A 23,492-nucleotide genomic window follows, 5' to 3' on the forward strand; every position below is an offset into this window, starting at 1 on the left:
CCGATAGCCCCATCTTGCATGGAAGTGAGGCTGGCTGTGGTTGGCAGCTCTGGCCCAGCATCCAGGGCGCCTGCCCCTGGGCTGCTGTCACAGAACTGAGTCAGCCTGCTTTCCACCTCCTATTAGCTGCAGCCAGCAGGGAAAGAAGGGTCTGGGGAGCAGGGAGGGGGAGGAGGGGAACGGAGCATCTGAAGCTCAGTATTTTTCTATCTTTTTACAATGTCCCTGGGCAGGGGAGGGAGCACACTGCAGGACGAAGCATAAGGTCCTTATGAGTTCTGGCAAACTGCAGGCAGTGGCACAAGGGAAGGGCAGGGCAGGCAGAGCAAGCAGCAGCTGTGGGATACTGTGCCCTGTGTGTGTGGGGCTGGGTGGGGCCATGGCACAGTGGGGTGGGGCAGGGCAAGGAGTAGAGCTGCAGCCAATGCCTTCCTGTGACACTGCCATTGGTGCTTGGTAGGGCATGGGGCTTCAGTAACAAGAAGGAACGTTGCTACAATGCAATCTGCATTGCCCTGTGCCAGAACCTGGGCTAAAATCACCAAGATGTCCAACCTGGTGGGCCACCAGCTGCAGGCAGACATTAAACTTCAGTTCACCATATTCAAGCCTCTCACCCGTACCAGATGAGCATGCATATACCCAGCCTAGCCCCAAGTGATCCTGCCCCACACCCCTCTCCCCTCCCCACCCCTGATATGCAGCAGATCTAAGCAGAACAGGCACCTCCAGTCCCCATCATGGCTCCCAGGAGATGGGGCAGATGGGCTCCCCTGCCTGATTCATGGTGCCTAGGCATCCCCAGGCCAGCCTAGATCCCTTGCTTGTCCAGTAAACTCCCCCCACCCCCCAGACTTCCAGCTGCTCACTCCTCCCTTGGCTTCTAGCTGTGGAGCTGCCCCACAATGATTCCCCAGAGCCTGAAAGCATCAGCGTCTCCTGGACAGTACAGCATGGATGAGGCAGAGATGCTCTCTGCTGCCCAGTGGCCCCTGTTCACTGCTGCCTTGAGCTGTGAAGCTGCAGATAAGAAACTAAGTTACTAGGGCACTGGGTCCACAGCAGGGAGCAGCCAGAACCAAGCCCCACACACAGGCCCTTCACCTACCTCTTCCCCAAGTCAGAAAACAAAACCAGAGCTTTCTGCTGCTTGCTGAACCAGCTGCTTCCAGCTGCCTTTCCTCTGGCAACCCCAGGGCCAGGGCTAAGGGCAGTCTTATGTAGAATTAAGAGTCCGGACTTGTACAGGATGGTTTGGATAGGCCTAACCCGCCTCAGGCAGGGGGTTGGACTTGACTGCTGGAGGTCCTTTCTAGACCTGCTTGTCTACGATTCTCTTCTCTTCAGCTTGCACAAATCTGTAATTCTTTGCTAATTCCTGTGGCTGACAGCACCAGGGCGTGGGGGGGGAACAGAACAAAACAAAACAAAACAAACAGTGGTGGCCTGGTAGTCAAATCAGTCATGGCCCCCTGGTTCAGCTCCACTTGGTAGCATCTGGTAGGGCTGTGCGAAGGTTCAGTTGCTGATTCTATTCCGTGGAGATTTGGCCCGATTCAGCGGCTGAATCTTTGAATCCCAAGACCCATTAATCTTCCCGAATCAAATCAAAAGTCTCCAATTCGATTCAGAGAGATTTGATGATTCAGTCATAGACACAGCTTTGTATGTTTTTTCTATGTACCTCGAGGTAGGAGGCATGCCTCATGTATACAGAGACGGTGGGGTGGATGGAGCATCCCATGGGAGCGCACGGGGTGGTTTCCCCACGCACTCGGCGGGGGACCCAGAAATGGATCAGAAGTGGACCTCCCGCCCCCCAGCTCGGCAACTGGTGCCTCCTGGGTCTGGGGGGGGCACCCAGGTCCCCCGTAGCTGACGGGAACTACTTTTGGTCCACTTCCAGGTCCATCTCCGAGCATGCATGGAACCCCCCCTGCATTCCCGTGGGATGCTCCATCCACCCCGCCATCTCAGCTTTTACAAGCTGAGCCTGGTACCTCGAGGTACGTAGAAAAACGTATAAAGTTGTGTCTATGGCCAAATTGCTGCTTCTCTGAATTAGAATCAAATCTTCAGATTCAGATTCAGTCAAATCTAATTGGGACAGTGATCCGAATAAGCAAATCAAATCACTGTCCTGAATCGGGCCAAATCTGAATCTAATATTGCCTGCTTCACACACCCCTAGTCTCTGGCAGCCCAGAAAGCCCACAAGGGCATGCTGGGAGGTGTGTAGGAGTGTCCCCAACCTACTAGCCTCAGCCAGTGCAGGCAAAATGATTCTACCCCTCCCCGCCTCATTACCAAGCAGCATAGGTCTGCTCTGTTCTGTTCACTTCTGACCTAACCTAGGGCACTTAGAGTCAAATGTGAAAAACTTGGATCATTTCTGTCTTGGGCTTTTTGAATGTCTCTACTTAGCCACTGGCTTCAGTGGGATTGTTAGTATGGCTAAATGTTCACCAACATATACATACAGTTTATAAGCAAGATACTTGGAACCTAGAAATGTAAAACAGGATAGGAAAACAGTTTTTTCTTAAACAGACATTTCCATGGCTGGTAAGCCTCTTAATAAGACATATCTTTTGTCTTGTACGCTGCACATATTTTGCTAAGATCATGATTTTTTTTCTGTCTTGCTTTTTCAAATAATTGCTTCACTGCTTTTCTTTTGTAAATAAAATGATGCCATTAGTTCAGTGCAATTCAATAGCTCCACAATAACAAGCCAGCATTCAAGTGCAATACAGGAAGGGGAGAAAAAAGCAAATATTTGTTAAAGGCAACCAGGGAAAAAATAACAACTTTTAAAATGGTTAAGAAATACTTTGGAAGCAGACTTTAAATTTACTGGGAGCTGGGGGAGGGAAGGGAATGAGTATTTGTGGAAAAAAAAAAAAAGTTACCTGACTATGCAGTTTAAAGAAAAATTTGACTTTTTCTTTGAAAATTCTTTGAAAATTTGAATTAAAACTTGACTTTTTATATATATATTACACATGCAAAAAACATACCTTAAAATAAAAGAACTAGTCAAGCACTCAAAAGTTAGGAAATGCCAGGATTAAGGTTGCTTGTACAACCTTAAATTTGCTCCCCTTATGCATAGTCAGTATGAATGGGTCTTTAATTAAGTGGTCACACAGCATTTTTTTTTTTTTTTTGAGTCCAGATTCTGTGCACAGAATTCATGATCCTCAGTAAATGAGCAGCAATTCAATATTTTGTTTTCTTCTTGGTCTGTGCCTTAGGCCTTATTTATGGAATACTATCTAAATCTTGTTGTGAAGACAACGTTATCAATATCCTCCGTGGCATCCTTCCATAGTTATTATCACTATTGTGTCTGAAGGTTTGACAAACACTAGAAATTTTTCCACCAAAATCCTTGAGAGATGATGAAATGTTGTCAGCACCAATTTATGGATAAGGAAATAAGGCACAGAGGATTAAAGTCCAGCGAGTCCATTGATTTGGAGTAATCACTCTGAAACCCCTAACTCTTCAGAGTACTTAGGATTATCTCATACTTTCTATCTTTCAAAACACACCTTTCATTGACTTCACTTGTAGAGATGAAAGTGCTCAGCCTTTTGTAAATCAGACTATAGAACAGAGATTCTCAACTTTTTTGGACTCGAGGCACTCCTCACTGGACTGAAGGTATCCTTCCATAAAAGATTTGTGAATTGAGTGGCATCCAATTTCAAAAAACAAATTTACCATATTTACCGCAAATCTAAGACAACCCTGAATTTAATATGACCCCCCCGCCAATAATGGCATCTACCCTGTACTCCCCCATACCTAGCTCCCTACTGTCTGTCTGCCACCCACTTACACCTCTTCTACCTGCCTCCCTTGTGCCTGCCTCCTTCCACCTCTTCCCCCATCTCTCCATCCTACCCCCAGCTCCCTTCCTCCACTTACCTTTGCTCCAGTATAGGCAGGCTCCATTCCCATTCCAAACTGGGGTACGAAGCATGTGGTTGCTCTGGCCCCAACCCAGCCTGGTGCTGGGGGCTACAACACAGCAATTCTGGACCAGGGTCTGTTACTCAGCTGGAGCTGCCACTACCACTGGACTGGACTGTGGCTGAAGCAAACACATGTTCCATGCCTTAGAGCAGAGAGGGGATGGAGCTTGCCCATGCCAGAGCAAAGTTAAGAGGCAGGGAGAAGAGGCAACTCCACTGTGGCAACACAAAGTGTCAAAAATCCTTCCACCTGCCTTGGCTATTCACAATACTAGGCAGAAGAAAGTCTACAGGACAAGGCTTTAGTTCTATCATTTCCTAACATCTCCAGACAGGATTTATCAGAGCAGCATCCACCAACTCTTTGGTCTTCTCTGAGTAATGGCAAGCAATGTAAGGGGTTCTCTACTTGGCATCCACTTTCCTCTTCCCCTATCCTCCCCCCAATCCTCTAAGACACTTTAACTGGAGATGTGGTTTTTCTCTCTGAAATTAAGCTAGAAGTTACGTGCCCAAAGTCACAGCTTAAGTTTATGGAAGAGATCAGAGAAAAACCCAAATCACAATGCTTCCACTCCTGTGCCTGAATAATAAGACCTTTCTTCTTTCCTATTAAAGTCTTTAGTAGGGATGTTAGCTGTACAGAAAAGTGAATATTTATACTGTAGTCAGACAATGTGGGACTGGAAACTAGAAATTCTGTTTTATTCCTAGTTCTGTCAATGATTTTGTGGATGTCTAGGAATAACTACATTTGTCTCTAAGTCTACCTAACTGTTACATGAACATACAAGAGGAGTCACATGGGTATCATATAGATGTGGGACTATGGGGCCAATCCCACAGACACCTATTAGTCCTGCTGAAGTCCTCTCATCGTCCCTAGTTCCCTGCCTATTCTCAGTGAAGCCTTATGCATGAGTCTACTCCTATACATGGTCTTATTGATAATGTGTATATGTCATCTCTCTCCTGGAATCACAGAAGCCACAAAGAACTGCCTATGTCAGGACAAGTAAATAATCGCTGTAAAAAATAATTTCAGGATAATATCCTTAGTTTTTTAGAGCGTAACTATGCCAGTATGCATATACCAAGTAAGACTTTACTAGCCATTTGCTGTGGGACTATGTACATAAAAAATACTACTCTGTTGGAGTAAGGGTGTTATAATGTGGCTCTTAATGCCTCTTAGCACTAAGAGAACCACAAGAGAGAAAAAAAACCAAAACATATTTTAAAAAGTAATGCATAAAGAAAGGAAAAAGCTGCCTCTGAGATGCTGCTAATTTATGTTTACAATGACATTCTCCTATTTGTTTGAAATGTTTCTCTCTCGTCTCTGGCTGTGCAAAAATCCATAGAAAGAAAATGACCCTAGCGCCTCTGAAAATAGTGGAGAAACAGTGAAACCAACTATGTCATGTTATCAATAGGGATCCTGGTTTTCTCCCATTTAAAAAAAATCCCCAATTTTTAGTTAAAAAAGTGATCCCAAAACCATATTTAAAAAAATTGATTTTAACTAAATAAAAAGTATTTTCCTGTACAATAATTTTGTTAAGAATAGTAGGTTAAAATCAGGGGGGGAAATTCAGTTAATTGCATCCTTTTATTTACTAAAATTAATTTAAAAGAAAAAAGGTGTAAGATGAAATAATTAGTGATTCACACATTTTGCAGTTTTGGGCCATGTCCTCAAATGATGGAAATCATTGTGACAATCTAAGTCTACCTGGTGCAAAACTGGCTGCCAAAACTCTGGTGTGTGTATGTCTCTGTGCATCTGTAATAGTATGACAAAAACCATCCAAGATACATACAACACGTACAGAAATCCACATAATTACATATTATATATAATGTATATTTCAGATATATATAATTTCATATACATACACACACCAGATTAAGGTCAGATTGTGGTCCTCTGTGTAATCATCATGTTCATTCTCTTATATCTGTATTTCACCTATCGTATATTCCTTTTATGGCTACGGATAGGAACAGAGGCAAAGATTCTATAGGGTAGGGACAGACATTCAAAATGCCTGAGCCTGAATTGATTCAATCTTTGCAGGTTAGTCTAACCCGGCTAGGCTAAATCAGTTTGTAACTGTACAGGCACCCCAGACATGCAGGCACATGCCTGCAATGGCTTAGGCTAGAAGCCGGGAGGTGCTAGAGCAGCCCTCCCTTCCCTTCTGTAGTGCTGAGCTGAGGGGGGTGTGGCCAGGACCTGGCAGGATGCTCTGATTAGGGAGGGGTACATCCCCCTTCTGACCAGCCCAGCAGGGAGTTGATAACACAGTGTTTATCACCCCTAACTCAGCGTTCATCACCCCATTAAGAAAACAACAGAGGGACATTACCAGCTACCTGTTGATTCTGCCTCTGTCCTGTGTGCCACAGCATGGACCGTAGCCATCATGTGGTCTGCTAGCAAATATGCAGACATATCTCAGCAAGGCAGAGAAGAGGGAGGAATTGCTGTTTAGCAGGAAGTGGTGAAGGGGAGGTGGGGAGCAGCCTGCAAGTCTCTAGAGCTGCAGCAAGGGAATACAGGAAAGGGGCCAGCCCTGATGTGGAACAGATAGCCCAGCCTGGCCCGGCCCAGCCCAGCCCAGCGAGCATACTGGGATGCTGGGGGTGTCTGGTTTAACTTAAACCAGCAATGGGGTCTTGGACAGACATTGCATAAACCGGTTTGACTCAAATCAGTTAAGTCTGATACTACATTAAACCAGGTTTATCTCAAACCAGTTTTAGGCATTTTCCAACTGGTTTATGTGCACTGAACATCTGTTCTGTTACAGGTTTAAACCAGTTTATGTGTAATGTCTGTCCCTAACCATAAAGGGTAATAGATCTTTTAGATCTTCAACATCTGCTTCTGGATCACTATTAACAAGAATTTATTACCATGAAAAAGTACTGTTTTGGTACATTTCCATGGCTATGCATATCTATGTTCTTGCTCAAGTATGCAAGTACATGCCAGGCAATCCAGTTTCCAATAGTTTACACTGAAGAACCAGACGCACATCAGCACATATACTTGTGTCCACACTTATTCCAGGTATGGGTGGCATACTCAAAGATTCTGAGCTCTTTGTCAGTAGTAGCCACTTTAGGAACTGGCCTGTAATGTACTATAGGAAAATTTACCTGTTCTTCCTGAACCTCCATACAGATGATTTATTAGGATTTGACATTTTTTTTTTTTCCAAGTGAAGCTGAAATTTGAAACTAAAAAGGTGAGACTTTCAAGCCTAACCAAGTCATTTAGGAACACACATTCAGTAACATTTTTATTCATAAGCAGTTTAGACACCTGAAAAACCCACACCGAAGGGGAAAAAAATCTCATCCTCACATAAGATATATAATATATATTTTCATACAGGAAATATGACCAATCTGTATCTATATCTAGGTAACAATATCTATATTCATATTATGAAAATGATCTCAAACCAAGATGTTCATGCTTTGTGATGTGGGTTATTTTATGCCAAGATTCATTTTTTTTTTTTTAAGTATTAATTTTTTTTTAAACTAAATTTCTAGTTTAAAGTGTGGTTAGGGTCAGAAGAGCTGATGTGTGAAATGTACAACACAGCTCCACAGGTACTTCCTGCCACTGACTCATGTTAAATCTGTACAGTGACAAGTCTAAAACAACCATCTAAAGATGAGACTGCAGTGAGTGAATTCTTCACCCCTCCTGTCTGTCCTGTCCAGTCCAATGAGGATCCCTGTGCACACAGGAATCTATCTGCATGGAGAAGTTTCCATGTATAGGTCTTTTCCAGTTCTTAGAAATGCAAAAATCAACCTTGTATCTACAAAACAAATTATGGTTTTATTAGAGTGTAAGTTCCTCAAGTCTTCTGAAGTGATGCTGACCCTGCTGCAATGCTTTTAGAAGTAACTAAAATGAAGATAAGATAGGAAGTGTTAGGATGACCCTCTCACAATCATTTTCTGTCTGTACCTGCACTTCAATTACATACATTCATAGTTCCTTAAGAAAGTCCATTTGTAATACTACAGATAAATCAGTTTCTAATCTCAGCTCAAAACACCAACTAAAATACAAGCTTCTATGAGTGGGCTTACCAAACTTGCTGAACATTCTTGGGAGAGCAGGACAGGGCAAGGGTAGAGACACTTCATGTTATTCAGTTTTTTCAGTTGTTAAAAAGGTTTGTTTTTGCCTAGTTCATCTACCAGTAAATGTGAAGGGAGTACAGGTAAACTGGTCCCCTGAATTCTTGACAGGGGCCAGAAGAAACAGGCATGACCCTAAATATTGCCGGAGCTGCGGACAACCAATAGTATAAGATTCTTCAAGGAAGGCCAAGTAGGGATTTGTGGCTACAGGTGGAGCTATTTCAGCAATAAGGCTGCAGACAGACTATGCTGTCTGCAAGGGGATTACAACTGCTGCTTTCCCTTTAACCTTCTATAATGATGGTTCTCAAACTGGGGACACGTACCTCTGGGAACATGCAACAAACTGCTAGAGCAGCGCTTCTCAGCCAGTGTACCAGAGCACCCTGGGGTGCCTTGAGATCCTTTGAAGGGTTTTGCAGGAAGTGTGAGGAGATAAAGGCAGGCTCAGGCATGAGAAGATAAGCAAATAAAGGTCAGGCTCAGGCTCCTTCTGCATAGCACTCCTCTACCCCGAACTGCCTACCTCTTCTGCAAGGAGGTAAGCCTTGTAATAAAATAGTTTTTCAAGTGAGGTGCTACTCAATCCACAGAAATTACGGACAGGTGCCTTGAGTCTAAAAAAGTTGAGACTCGGTGTTTTATAGGGAACTAGGAAGCAGAGGAAGGGAAAGGGGAACTATAAATGAAGGAAAGAAGGGGAAAAATTAAGAACGATTCTCTGTTATTTCTTAAATTGCTAGAATTTTTACAGTGCAATTATAATGGCATAAAATATTTTTATTCTTTTTTTTCTATTTTAAAAAAAAGTTATCCATAATGTGGAATCATAGGGCTACAACACAGTATAACAAGGTTAAAAAGGGGTGTGCAACCTGAAAGAAAGTCAAGAATCAGTGCTCTAGGGCTACTGTAGCTACCTTGGTTTACAGCTTAATAATAAGGCACAGTTCAACCCCAAAAGTAACTAAAGTTTAACAAAAAACTTTCTATATTATTAAGATTCCTTGGTGCAGACATGAAACGTACAATGAATTGTAAAGACAGACAACAAAATCCAGGTCTACAATGGAGCCATAATCCCCACTCTCCTTTACAGAAGTGAAATTTGGGTGACCTACTGTCGGCATCTCAAGGAGCCTAAAGAGGTATCACCAACAATGCCTCCACATTAAGTGGGAAGATTACCACATACATGCCAGCATTCTTGCTGAAGCCAGCTTCACCAGAATTGAGTCTGTGACCCTCAAGCACCAACTTTATTGGATCAAACTTTTGTGTACGTCAAATCTAAAAACAAGTGTTCTACTCCCAGGTTAGTTGTGGGCTGAGAGCTTGTGATGGCCAGAAGAAACACTACAAGGACACATTGAAGGCATACCTCAAGAAAATGGATTCCACTATCAAGAGCTGGGAGGAGCTGGTTGCTAATTAACTCCAATGAGAACTTTAACCAAGCAGCAGCCTATTGCAAGGAAAAGCGCCCTGCTCTCAAAGCAGAGAAGTGTGGAGGAAGGAAAAAGGAGAGGGATCCCAGCCTAAAGCCTACTCTCTCCTGCAGGAAGACCTGCAATTTCTGCAGACGAATCTGTAACTTAAGAGTCCAATCCTTGAGCCAACTCAAGACCCATCAATGTGCCATGCTAAAGATCATACTGTATTGCTGATGACACCAACTACGACTGGTAGAGTACAGGGTTCAATACCTAATTTTTCCTGATCAATCTGCAGAATTTCCAGCTGCTCTGGGCCTAAGACGTCAAAACAATCTGACATTGTATTAGGGATGCACCCAATGAGACATTCAAAGGGATACATACCACCATTAATGAAGGAGCTCATTCATGGGCTGAGCCACAAATTTCTGATTTAAATCTAGGCTTGCCTCAAGTGCAGGGAGAGTTACCTGAGGGACTGCTAAAGCAACCAAACCATGTTTGCCATTTCATAGCTTATTCTCCTTTAACAGTGACAAAGAAAGAAACAATGAAGGAGAGGGGACAATGAAGACTCACCAGAGTGCGTCCTGAGGTGTCCTGTAAGGGCATCCCTTCTGCGGCAGGCATAGCTGCAGAAGGGACATTTGAAAGGTTTCTCCCCAGAGTGTAACTTGATATGCCTCAGCAGGTTCCCCTTCTGTGTAAAAGAAGCTCCACACTGGTTACAGTGGAAGGGGCGTTCACCTAGAGGAGAGAATATAGTGGTCAGAACTGTCAAGACATCAACTACAAAATTTATAGACCTACATCCCATTGCTTGTAATAATATGTAGCGTAGCCTGATCTAAGTCAACTCTATCATTTGGTTTAAATTTGATGCAACTCATTCTACAATGGAAATTGTTCTACTCAAACAACTGTAGAACTGATTACGCTAATATTAGAGGGTATAAATTACATAGCATCCCGGGTAAAGTTTACCATACAGATTTGGGGTGCTTCTGTTTTTAGGCAGCCCACATGAGATGTTTTAACAGGAGTGCCTGGTTTTTCAATGCAGTGGGTGTTCAGTATCTTTTAGGTGCTTCAGCTAGACACTTTGGAAAAATACAGGCCCAATACCGTGGCTTTGTGCTTATCACCCCTATGGCCCTACAACAATCTTGGTTATAGGTCCATCTTTAAAATGTGTCCAGTACCAACCAAAAAAATTACTCTGGACAGATATCAAGGCGTCGGCCTTAAAATGTCCATTTCTTTATATTTTATTTTAAATCCCTCTAAGGTCTTATTTTATGCTTGCAGAATGGTATAAGGGGGGGAAATAATTGTAAATCAAAATCAAGCCCAAATCCACAAGTTTGACACACAATTTTCATTAATACCAATGTTGATTCTTAAAATCCTTCAGATTTTCCTCCTCACACTTCACTTCCAGCAACTTTTAGCAGCCCTTCATGTATATATCTGTCAAAGCAAAGGCTTGATCCCTCAAAGTCTATTCCAGACCTACATTTCTATGATTCTTTAAGGGTATGAATACATTATTAGATACCATCTGGTAATTTACATTAGTGTTATAGTCATATAAATGATAGTAGGAGCAGGAATGGAGAAACCAGTTGCTATGCTTGCCAAGCACAGGCTGGCTTGCTTTTAGCAAATGCCCACTGCAACACACATGTGGACAGACTGATCCAGCATTGGTAGAGTTTCACCCTTGATCTTTATAATTGATTCCACACTAACAGCACAAAGTTACTTCAGGTTAGGGCTTGCATTATCTGTCTACTACCTGCTGACATCAGTTTAAACACGTCATCTCTCTATGCCCTGACTCAACTATATGCTTGTGCACTATATTGAAACAAACATATTGTAAGCATTAAAGAAAGTAGCAAGTTTCTTATTAAGTTTTAAATCAGGTTTTTATAGAATAACCAACAAGCTACTAACTGATATTTGATGTTTCTGGATGTTAAATATAAACAGACTTAATATTAAAGCGTTTCCAAAATCCTGGAAGAGGAATTTAAGTTACTATGTTGATACATTTTAATACTGATGACATCAAATACATCTTCGTTGCCGAACTGTCATTTAATCTTCCACATCAACAAACAAAGACTGACTTGGTGGTTAATTTTATCCTGACTAATCTAATATTCAGCACCTTTTAAGACTTGTATGAATCCCTCCTTTTCTAACTATTTATGTCTTCATAAGGTTTACATTTTACTTAAACAACTATCTCTTTACTTCAGTCCATTCAATCATTTGTTTCCTGCCACATCATTAAACTTCAGGCATGTAGGGCAGTCAGTAGTTCTGGTCACATATTTACATTACTGATCAAGTTTTACATTTGCTATAATAAACATGAGAAACAAATATCTACTGAAATTCATACTTTAAAAGGTGAGTCCTGAATAACAAAATAATCCATTCAAGTTTATTCACCACTAAGTCTATGTCACTGGATGCTTTGAATGCCTTATGGAAGTTTCTAGATTCCAGCATACTAATCCTGCTAAATTCACAATTCCACCTGCTTCCTGATTTTCATGCATCCAATAGAAGTTGTTCCTACTCACCTGCCATAACCCTCTTTGCAATAACTTTACCATTCCTCATTCTCTGCTGGGATTTAGGCGTTTCCTTGGTTATTATTCTTTCCTTACAGGCAAAATAAAAACCTTGATATTCTTGTAACTTCTCTTTGACTTTTGAGAACAGAAAAGTTTTTCACTTAGGCCTCCAGCAGACATTACACTTCAGATGTGATTAACCAGTTAATCACATCTTAAGTAGTAACCAGGCCAGACATTCAGGCAATTAATGGAGTCATAAAACAGGGAATAAGCCATAAAATTATTACTCAAAATATGTGTAATAACTTTGTGGCTGGCTCTCATTGTACCTTAAGCTGAACATGGCCAGCACCAAACAGTGCTCCCAGTCTCAGGAGTGCACAGGAACCCTTCAAGACTCCTAGGAGCGCATCAGAGCCTTGAAGGGCTCCCATGTACTACCACAGCTGGGAGCACCAGTCAGCTGCTAGGTGCTGCCAGTTGTAGGAGCACATTGGAGCCCTTCACTCTAGTGTTCCTGTGGTTGAGGGTACAAGTCAGCTGATAGACACTTCCAGCCTCAAGCGTGCACCTATATTTTGAAGGGCTCTGGCATACTCCTGGGGATTGGAGCACTGATAAGCTGATCAGCACTGGTCACGTGTTCAATTTCAGGTGCAATGGGAATCAATTACAAAGTTATTATATGCACTTGCTGATCATCTGAGCGGCACTCCCAACCACAGAGGCACACTAGAGCGAAAGGCTCCAGTGGACTACCAAAGCTAGGAGCACCAATCAGCGGAATGATCATGATACCAGGCTCCCCCTGCAAAAGCAACAAGACACTACTGGGAACTGATCCCTGACCCTACAAATTGCACCTCCTGCCACGTACATGTGGCATGGCAGTAAGCATGACTGTTGGGATTGCAAATGAGATCCCATCACACCTTTAATGGAATGCCTGTCAGCAACCTCAGAAACTGAAATTTGAGCGTAGCAGGCGTTCAAGGGATGTGGTGACAGACTGGTTAAGACATCCCTTCCTGACTCCAGATGGTATACTTTTGAAGCCTCACCCTGGACCAGTGTTGAAGGCTGCTTCCTGCTGTATGTGGATACCTGGTCATTCAGGTTGTGGGAGATAAAAGGTGGCAGGATGTGATGCTAGATGCATCATTTCCTTGTGTGTTGTTCATTATAAGAAGAGATGGGTTATAATAAGACCCATGGTAGTCTGGTGGGCTTCTTGTCTTGGGCAGACCTTTGATCTTTTTGACAGGCATTCAAGCTATTTTTGAAAAACAAAATCCTTGTTTTTCTTCCCCCTCACCCAAAAAGGGAAATAATCCCTTCAGACTCACTCCCTTCCCTTTCCTGACATCATTCCGTTCGTAGACTATTATGACGATACTTTAAAAATTATTTTGCTCCTACAGAGGCAAAGGCAAAGTCAAGCCATTATTTAACAATTGTGTAATTAAGGCCTAGCCTACACTATAAAGTTTTGCTGGCAAAACTTAATGGGTGTTCACACCTAAACCTTTCTTGCTGTGGACAAACCCTCCTTTCTCCTGACAGTTATACCACCTGCACCGAGTGAACTAAAGGTTTTTGCCTCTGTCCAGAGTCTGGCAAAAGGTTTCTGCCCTAGTTCCTTCAGCAGCAAATGCTTTCTTAAGGTGCAGTTTGCACTCTTGTAACACAGCTGTGGAGCACAACCACAAACAAGATGCCATAAACACATGGATACACTTGGACTTGTGGCACAGTAGTGTCAGCTGATGTCTGCCACAAGCAGTTCTGGCAACAGAGGAAGGAAGGTTATGTGTACACAAGGCCTAAATACTTCAGTCCTAACTAAAGCAAAATGACCACAAAGTCTGTTTAACTTTCCATATGTACCTCTTGTGTAGTAATCTACACCAGTACCTAGCATTCTCGATTGCACAGTGTTCTGCACTTGTCATTTATGCCAATGTAAAACATTACAAGGGGCAAAGGTGAATTGGTACCTGAAAATTCTGGTAAAGCAAGGATTGTAGAAAATTTAGACCTTTGTAACTATTTTTAAGTTTGACCCTTTTACTTTGGATATTCATACTATTTTGATAACCTGAAATGATACAAATCAAAATCACTATCTGATGATTAACTTTATACTAATATTTTCCAGGAATATTTTCAAGTATTCAAATAGTATTTCATGGTCTCAAAAAGCAAATGACTTCTGCATAAACTGGAGAACTTTCACATATAGTCAATCTACCCTATCACGGAAGTGCTGTGCAGAAGTTTCAGTATGAGTTATCCTTCTTTGTATTTCACACCACTGTGAAATACATCTGATATTTTCTGCATAAAAAACAGCAGTTGAACTGAGGACAAGGAGCAAATCAAAACGGATCAAATTTTTGTACCGAGACTCGAAGCACACATGGCCAGTAAAGCACTGTAGGAGAGAAATTTTACGTTCTTGCCTTCAAGAAAGTGGGGAAAATGGTTCCAAATTCAACCAATTGCTTTCTCCATGAAATATACTTTTTAAAGAAAGCTACATGTACCCTGGAGGTTTTTTAATGGAAATTAAGGAGATGCAGGCATTGGTATACCAAATTACTGCTCACATGAGAATTGACAGCCAGATTCCAAAAGTTTTGAGCAATAGCTTTGTCCACAAGTTGTTGCGCTGAAATCAACTCACAAAAAAGTGCTAGTCTCATTTTCTGTTATGGAAGGCAAAGGTACTTCACAATGAGTTTAACCATTTAAATGCTGGCTCAAAGTTCCTCTTACTACAACAGTGTAAGACAGCCCTTGTGTTAATGAGCTGACGAAAGGTTTTAAAATCTGACCTGTGCTAAAAAAAAAATGCATTCCAGGGACTCTGACTCTTTTTGGTTTGGCTGGTAAGTTTGCACTTATAAGAATATTTAAAAGACTAAAAGAGGGATACTTACAAAACACTCATCTTTACTTCTTCATGAAATATTGCAGTGCCCAAAGAGGTATGGAAAAAATGTTAGTTTGGTGTTGATAGTAAAATTGATTTTCATCCTCCATGTTAGGTTTTTTGTTTCTTTTTAATCGAACCATAGGAAGATACATTTCCTCCTATTCCTTTGTTGCCTCAACTGCTTCCAAATTCATTCTCTGACTATAAATAAAATAATAGCTGTACTACTAAACTCTTGACAGGCAAAGCATGAAAATTAACCATGACCTGAACTAAAAAAAAGGGGGAGCAGGAGGGGATGAACTTGTTCAATTTCCGTATTCCTTATGCTGGATATTTGTGAGCATGTTCATCTAGATCAGTGATTCTCAACCCGGGTGCCATGGCACCCCGGAATGCCTTGAGATCCTGGGGTGCCCCACTGTGTCATGCAATATTAACACCATTAGGTCTGCAAACACGATCCACAAGATAAACCCAGGGGCAGGACCCAGACACACAGGTACGTGTGGTTTGTGACGCTTCAAACCTCTTTACAGTGCCACAAACCACACCAGTTACACGTTAATCAGTGTTCACTGCTGCTAATTTGCAATGCCGGGGAAAAGTTTGCTACTGGGATTTCCTGGTAGCAAAAAAAATAACCTAAAAAAAACTGGCGCAAACCACGCCAAAGTGGCAAGCACCAGAACAAATGCAGAGACTGGACCTGGTCTCTCATCTACACACACTGTGGAGCCCTCCTGTTGAGGCAACCTGTGCCCCAGTCAGCTCCTCCCTGGTTGGCTGGGGTGCAGTGTGCCACAAGACGGGAACAGCTGGCTGGGGTACAGTGCATCTCAGCATGGGGGCTCTTCAGTGGAGCCCCTGTGCTGAGGCACACAAACAGGGAAGCTGCCAGCCCAAGACTGCCTGCTCCCCTGTCTTGATGTACACTGCACCCCAGCCAGACACGAAGCAGTTGGTTGGGGCACAGGGTGGCTCAACACTGTGGCCCTGCAGCATGCAGAGAGATGGAGGAGCTGCTGCCCCATCTCTAGGTGCTGCTCACCAGCTGGCCAGGGAATGGGGTGCCTCAGCACATGGGATAGCTAACTCCAGTCTCTCCTGCCCTGGCACAGAACAATAGGTCCTGCTGCAAAGCACACAGCACAGGAGCATGCACTATGACACAAAGTAACAGCACAAATTTGTGCCACTACTATTTGTGCTGCTGTCAAGGCATGCCCCTGCTCGTGTGCACCCAGCCAGGGATTTCAAATATGAATCCATAGCATCAAAAACATTCTGACCTGTTGTGGTCTTTCTTGAGGTCTGCTCTCTTAATTTTCTGTAGTCAAAAAAGTAAGTGGAAACTAAGCTAGCATTTTCAGAGGTGTGCCTCAAGCCTACTGAGAGGTGCCATAACCCTAAAAAAAGTTGAGAAACACTGATTGAGATGCTCAGACTATTATATCACATTCATCCTTCATTTAACCCTACAGCCTTGATCCTTCTACCCTACACTAAATAACTCCAGGTTGCAAGAGGCAGGTGTCTGCAACTGTCTTATAAATTAAATTATTTTAAGCTTTCACAAAAATTGTTTTTGACAGTTGAGTGAAATTATTTTAGCCATTTAATAAGGGTATGTATTTGTTTCTGGTTAATCATATTAAGCACAAACATCATTTTAATACTATACTAGCACAACTGGGTTTTTCTGCTCTTATCAAATTGTGCCAAAAAGCCTGTTCCCTACATGAAACAAAAGTTAAAATAGCTCTCTAAATTTTATGCTATGAATGTGCAAGTGCAAAAAATCCTCAGCTTCATGTACACCTGTATACAACAGGTATGGGTAAATATTATTTCATTCTACTTTGTGGCACTAAACTGAATGTGGATTGAAGAGAAAGGTATAAGAGTCCCCCAAAGATATCACCTAGAACAGAATAAATAAGACACTTCCACCAGTGTGTAAATGTGGGTTAACAAAGGGGGACTAATGTGATTATTCCTGTGAAAAACAACTTGATCATGAGTACTTTCACTGATTAGTGGATACAGCATTACTTGGACTCAAGAGACTTGGGTTCCAGTCCTGGCTGTGCCAATGACCTGTCTTATTAAGACAGGCAAATCACTTCATCCATCTGTGTCTCAAATTTCCTCATCATTAAAATGAGGTTAATGATATCCATCTTCCCTGTAAAACACTTCGATAACAAGTGATGAAACGCACTCAGGCAGAGCTAGGTATTATGGAATAAGTTACTATTCAGACTAAGTGAGGAAATCACATACACCTCACTTGAGGAAAAGGCATGGCTACAGAAGAGCATCAATGTAATAAGTGGTATCAGCTTTGCTGAAAGTGGGAAGGCATGAGTTTCTTTCATGCCCATAAAGGGTTAACACTAGAAAGAGAAAAGATTCACTTTAAACACCAGAATTCTTGTTTTATTTCCTCAAATTGAATTATTGTCCCTGCATTTTTTTTTCCTCTCAATACCTCCAAACAAGAGTGCCTGGAGTATCCGATGGCAATATTACCTGATTACCTAGCTTATGCAGTAACACAGAAATTTTGTACAGATGCTATGGTCAGCAACTTATTGTGGGCAACATGTAATGTGAGGTTTGGAAGAAAAGACAAGACAGGGTGGAAAGAGAAGGGAAGTAAATGAGACTTTACACGTTGCTCTCATGAAATGAGTGGGGAGGTTGCAGCTCAATAAACTGTCTAGGTATGCACATTTCATTCCTGTGCTGAAGTCTGGGAGGAGGGAGTGGGGAGGAGGGACTGTTTTTGGTTTGTTTTTTGTTGTTGTTGTTCATTTGTCTGTTTATGACAAATACATGGAAATCCTAAAACTTAGGGTCTCCTATGACTTTGGAAAAATGCTTCAACTGAATTATCAATGCCTTAAAAGGCTTAATGTATTATAGTAATGACTGCAAACAGCTGTAGCATTATGGGCTCCTTTGTGAAGTTACTACAAGTCCTGAATACTGTGCTGTTCTAGGAGCAAACCTGAAGCTGAATTGAGCATTGATAGCTTTTACCATTGCTCTGGGAGGAATAATCTGCACCAGTGTCCTATGTTCGGCAGAGTTTACTTTCTTACTCTGGCTGTGGGCAGTAAGGGGTCAAGGGAGCCTTCTCCAGTAAAGGAGGAGGAGTGCCTCAGGGAGGCTCAAATTAAGGCAGACCATGCAGTGAAATAAGGAGGCATCTAACACGGGGTATACAGGACATGCAATTACAATGATTAGCATTGTGGTCACTAGGGCTGTGTACAATTTGTAAGGCATGCCACACTGCTGCTATGGAAGGCATCTCCATTTTCTGAAGAGAAAAAAAATTTAAATTTCTGCATTGCAAACAGAAGGCCAAATTGTTCCATGGTTCAAGGAAGCCATGCAGGAGGGTAACGAAGAATCAGGTGCCAACACATGTGCATTGCCCAGCAAAACTCATGGGAATAAAGGGATATGAGAACTATCCCGAGGTCTGAGGGCTGACACAATAAGCCTCCCCTTTCACTAGCTAGAATAGCTTCCTTCCCAGTGTTCCCTCTGGGACTATATATACCCACAGATTATCTGGGACTCAGGGGCATGCCCAAAGTTTCAGGCTAGCTCATTCCAAATGACAATGTGATGCTATATTTGAGATATCTCCCCCTATATAGTATTTTTAACATTTTATTCTCTTGCCATTGAAGTCAAGGATATGGACATGCAAGCAATCCCCTCCTATGGTGGAGAATGAAGCAGCAGCCTAGATTGCAAATTGGTTGACTAAAAGGAGTGTGCCAAGGTGCAGAATAAAAGAAATGCCATTTCTACATGCTTCAAATCATCTCTATAGAGTAGTAAATCACAGCCTTCCTACCTCAGGGGGAAAGAGCTATAGTTCTATAAGGACATTTTAATAGCTTTGAGAAAATTCCAGTGTTACACATTCTCTACCTCTGCATATGCATAAGAAAGCACCATGTTTGCTTGTTTAAAAGTGGGTACCTAAAAGTATGGCAGATCCACTGTAAGTAAAGAACCTGCCAGTGCTCAGCACCTCAAAAAACCTCTTTTTTTAAATTATGCACCTAAAGAAACATCTTATGTGACTGCCTAAATTGGACACTAAAAATAAAAATGGGCTTTGATGTACCTAGAATATATGCTTATATGTATGTACATGTCATCAAGAACTTTCAGGGACTAACAAAAAACTGAGAACTTAGTTGGCTATATAAGCTATACTTAACTGTTCACCCTTCCTTTTCTAGTAATGGTATGTCAAAATGTCAATCAAAACTTCAGTTCTCTAAGAAATGCTTTTCCCCTGCTGTAATTGCTGTCTAAAATCATGAATGCATCATAAAAGTTACTGCAGTATTTTGCATTATACATACATGCTAAATAAATATCATCAATACAATTTGTATACAGAGCATTAACTATATATTTATTATAGCTCTGTACAGCGGTTCTATTGATTTCTTTGTCATCAAGTGCATACCACTTGACTGCAAATGTCAATCTGAAGGGACTATACAAATATTTTTATTCTATGCTAACCCACTGCTTTTTTTCCTACCTTGGCAGTTAAGTTATATATGTAGAATACCCAATATCTAAGGGTAGGTTATCCCTATGCTCATTAACAATATGAAAAGGCATAAGAAAAGCAAGCAAGATCTTTCCTCAAAACTCTGATAAAAGCAGAAGGCATTCTTTCAGGCCCAGATTGAGGAAAGCACTTAATATGCACTTAACTTCAATGAGACTTAAGTACATGTTTACAAATAAGCACCTAAGTGCTTTCTTGAACCAGGGTTCCGATCTCGGTGTGGCCCACGGCTTTCACAAAATCTTTATAAAGACTCACATCTTGAAGTCTGAAAGCTGTGAACCTAGTAACTTTGGCCATTTCTTTTAATTTTAAAGGCACACAAAAACAGATACTGTCAATTTTACTGGCACTGAACTTTTACTGTATTGCTGCTGATCAAGAACAGCAAAGGCTGAATTCCAGACTTTTTTTCCTTGTTGTGCCTAAGAAGCAAAGGTTGGGATTCAATGCTGAGGAAGCTTTTTGCTTGCCAACAACAGAATGCCACCAGAATTTTGAAAAAGCAAATCCATCCTTTCCCTCCCCAGCCCATTGTCACCCATGAATAAAAAGGCAAGAGAATAGTTGTCAGGTAATATCAACATCAGATGCCACAGGCAGTCACCAGTTTTCCTTTCAGCTGCTTACCAGTGTGGCTCCTTTTATGTACCATTAGCACATTGGGCCCAATGCAAACCATGCCACAGACGTCACATTTCAGTTTACCATTCGGAAGACGGATTCCTCCCTCGCTTGACAGATCCTGGATCTTTCTGTTATCAAGCATCTCGTTGTTCTCAGTGAGGGGTTCTTCCAGGCTGCTTCCTTCATCATGACCCCTGAGCTCATCTTCCCGGTTCAGGGGTTTCCTGTCAGATTCCTCATCACTTTGCATTTCTAGCTTTACTGAATTTGCTGAAATTAGGGAAAAATATATATGTATATATAATAAAAATCAATCTTTTCCTAGTTCCAATGAGCTAATACCAATATCAGTATTATTTACATTGGTGCCTAGCAACTCCAACCAAGATCAGAATCCCATTGTGCGAGGTGCTGCATATGCATATGGTGGCCATAAACCTCACTCCAACTGCAATCTAAGAAGCGATAAAGTTGAAGGAATAAACATTTTTTATCCACATTTTACAGACAGGGAACTAAAGCTCAATGAAGCGACTTGCCCCAAGGTCACCCAGAGATTTCATGACAGAACTAGGAATTGAACCCAGATCTCCTACACCCCAGTCTATTATCTAAACCATAAGAACCACCTTCCTTCCATACAAACACTAAATGTAAGTGGTACTGCATTCTTTGTGCTGAAGGAACAGGTTGTCAAAAATATTCACCTATCCCTACATACTTAGCCCCAACATTTGTGTATTTATCTATGTGCAGTCTTTCAGAGTGAGAAAGGGAACTACACAATCAGTAAGTACATAGAAATGAACTCTCCTTACAAGAGGAGTTCAAAATGCAATGATTTAATGAAGCAGGGCATGTGTGGTGTGTAGATAATCTCCAAATCACAGTTCTTGCACAGACATGTTTCATGATAGAGGAGAGAGATGATACATGAATCTCTGCTTTTCTGCTGGCAGTGCCTTAATCATGTAATGGAGGATTGCCAAGGCAAATGAGACTTACTGTGCCAGCTGTGTTTTGGTTCACAGTTCATGTATACAAATGGGATAAGTGCATTCTATTGTTTCTCATGTTTGCTTGTTTGCCCTGTTAGACTGATGTACAGCCTGGGAATCTTTCCATTGACTTCAGTCAAGCTTTGAATTAGGTCCTCAGGGAATTATCCAAATCCTAAAGAAGTTAATGGAGTGTTGTGGGGGCACCTCTGATCAAATCCATCAATTCAGTGCATCAGTATGCTTAGCTGCCCCTAACATAAGACACACACATCTGAAACACTAAGCAATTCATGAAAGTTGCTGGAGTAACTTGTCCAGAGTCATGCTGTCTATCTAAGACCAGATGTAGCTTTGTCAGCAAGAAGAAACACTGGCCTGACAATAAGCGTAATTTCTGACCAGAGAATCAGCTTCAAAAGCAGGTATTTTAGCCTCCACATCTAGGTAAATATTCAGCTTCTGTTAGGACCCTCAAAAGGTGCCAGTTATAGCAGTAGATCTGCAATACAGATATGTTCACTAAGACTGGACAGGCATCTCTAATCTCATTTTATGTGGGCTAAAAGGCAGAAGTCAGATAGGACCGAGGTTAAATCTGAAAGACTAAAATTCAGTGTAAAAGTTCTATCTGTATAGCATTGCCAACTGAGCTATCCAGTCCCCCATGCAGGAAACAGATAAACTAATCCCATTAGCTACATTTAAGGGTCTCTTCCTTCATCCCATTGCTAAAAAAAAAACATAAGGTTCAGACACCTGTGTCAATGTTACAGTTTCAAATCATTAGTATCACCACTAGGCAAGGTATAATGATATGGACAAAAACACAAGAGAACAGATAACAACAAGATGTGACTTTCTAATCGTACAGTTGCTGAAGTCCATCTCCTATTCATCAAGACACTAATGAGAGCTAAGTCATGAACATTATAATAAAGCCCATATAGAACAAGGACAAACAGATCACAGTGGTTTAGTATCGGAATAAAGTCTTGCCATCAAAACAGGAAACCAACCTTTTATATTATGAAACATTTTAGCTCTTAATTTACAGAAGGCAATAGGTATTTTTTGTTTTCACACAGAAATTGTTGCTAAGAAGAGAAACAATGCCACACAGAGGGCTTATACTGCGATTTTATCGCAAGTCCCTGCTTATGCAGCAGTAGATACTGATAGTGTCTCAAGTGCTGACTGCCCATTCCCATACCTCCTGAAATAGGATGGGAGGAAAGGAGGAAGAATTACAATTCTTTGCTCCTTTGCCACAGCTCAGAACCAAATCTATCCCACAATAAATAATCCTTGAGTTTTAAGCATAGATAGCCAACCCCCTCCCCCACCACATCCCAAGGTAAGATTTATGTTTGGGGAAAGGCTCTACTCCTGACAAGCAGTTCTAAAGGCTGAGAACTTCTGGCTCCCATTGAAACAGCTGGCATGGGACGGATGGAGCATGTCTGACAAGGAGGGCCAAAGTAACTGTCTGCTGTCTATGTAACAGAAATTTGTTACACTAGGCAACATAGATAGTCTGTGGTGAAGCCATGAACAGAACCTTACTCTCCTGATTCCAAGTGCTGTGCCACAATCACAAGACAAGCCCTAAAGCCACACACAGCAAGAATATACAAAATTATTCCAAAATTATACAGTTCACTCATTATGCAGACATACAAGAGAGATATTTGCATCTTCCATGTATGTTTATACAATATTTTCCATTTTGGATCTGAAACAATATACATCTTATTTAATAGGTATCAAATATTCACAACTCTTCTTTCAGTCTATGGGACCTTCAGTTGCTCAGTACCTCAGAAAATAAGGCCCTAAGCACTTAGAAATGGGAAGGGTGTTGTCAGCATCTTATTCTATCTTACCCTACTGCCTCCTTCTGCTGAATACTGGCTCACATCCAATAGGATAAACAGCAAAACAAAAACAGAGCTAGCTGTTTGATGCAACACAACCTTCCAAATGCACAATACTCCCCGTCCTCCAAATATAACTTGTTAGCATGCCTCCCTAGTCTATATACATGAAGCTGCGAAGACCATCTCAGCTCTTTGAAGTGCTTTTATACACCCCCACCACCTACCTCTGGCTCTGTCCCTGC

The 23,492-nt window shown here is 41.7% G+C and overlaps 1 protein-coding gene across 6 annotated transcripts in view; it reads right to left on the bottom strand.

The window, feature by feature from the left end:
* The window catches only part of IKZF2 (IKAROS family zinc finger 2), a 126,712-nt gene that overhangs the window by 45,071 nt on the left and 58,149 nt on the right, over positions 1–23,492 (bottom strand). For 3 of the 6 annotated variants that reach the window (XM_019554633.1, XM_019554629.1, XM_019554630.1), the window contains exons 4-5: positions 20,376–20,642; positions 10,175–10,342 (exon numbers count right to left, since the gene is read on the bottom strand). In XM_019554633.1, coding sequence (XP_019410178.1) covers positions 10,175–10,342; positions 20,376–20,642 — 435 coding nt within the window. The remainder of the gene's footprint in view (positions 1–10,174; positions 10,343–20,375; positions 20,643–23,492) is intronic. The other 3 variants (XM_019554631.1, XM_019554632.1, XM_019554634.1) reach the window with 2 other exon arrangements.

The sequence above is a fragment of the Crocodylus porosus genome, unplaced genomic scaffold, assembly GCF_001723895.1.
Source record: "Crocodylus porosus isolate Cpor-Errol unplaced genomic scaffold, CroPor_comp1, whole genome shotgun sequence".
NCBI lineage: Eukaryota > Metazoa > Chordata > Crocodylia > Crocodylidae > Crocodylus > Crocodylus porosus.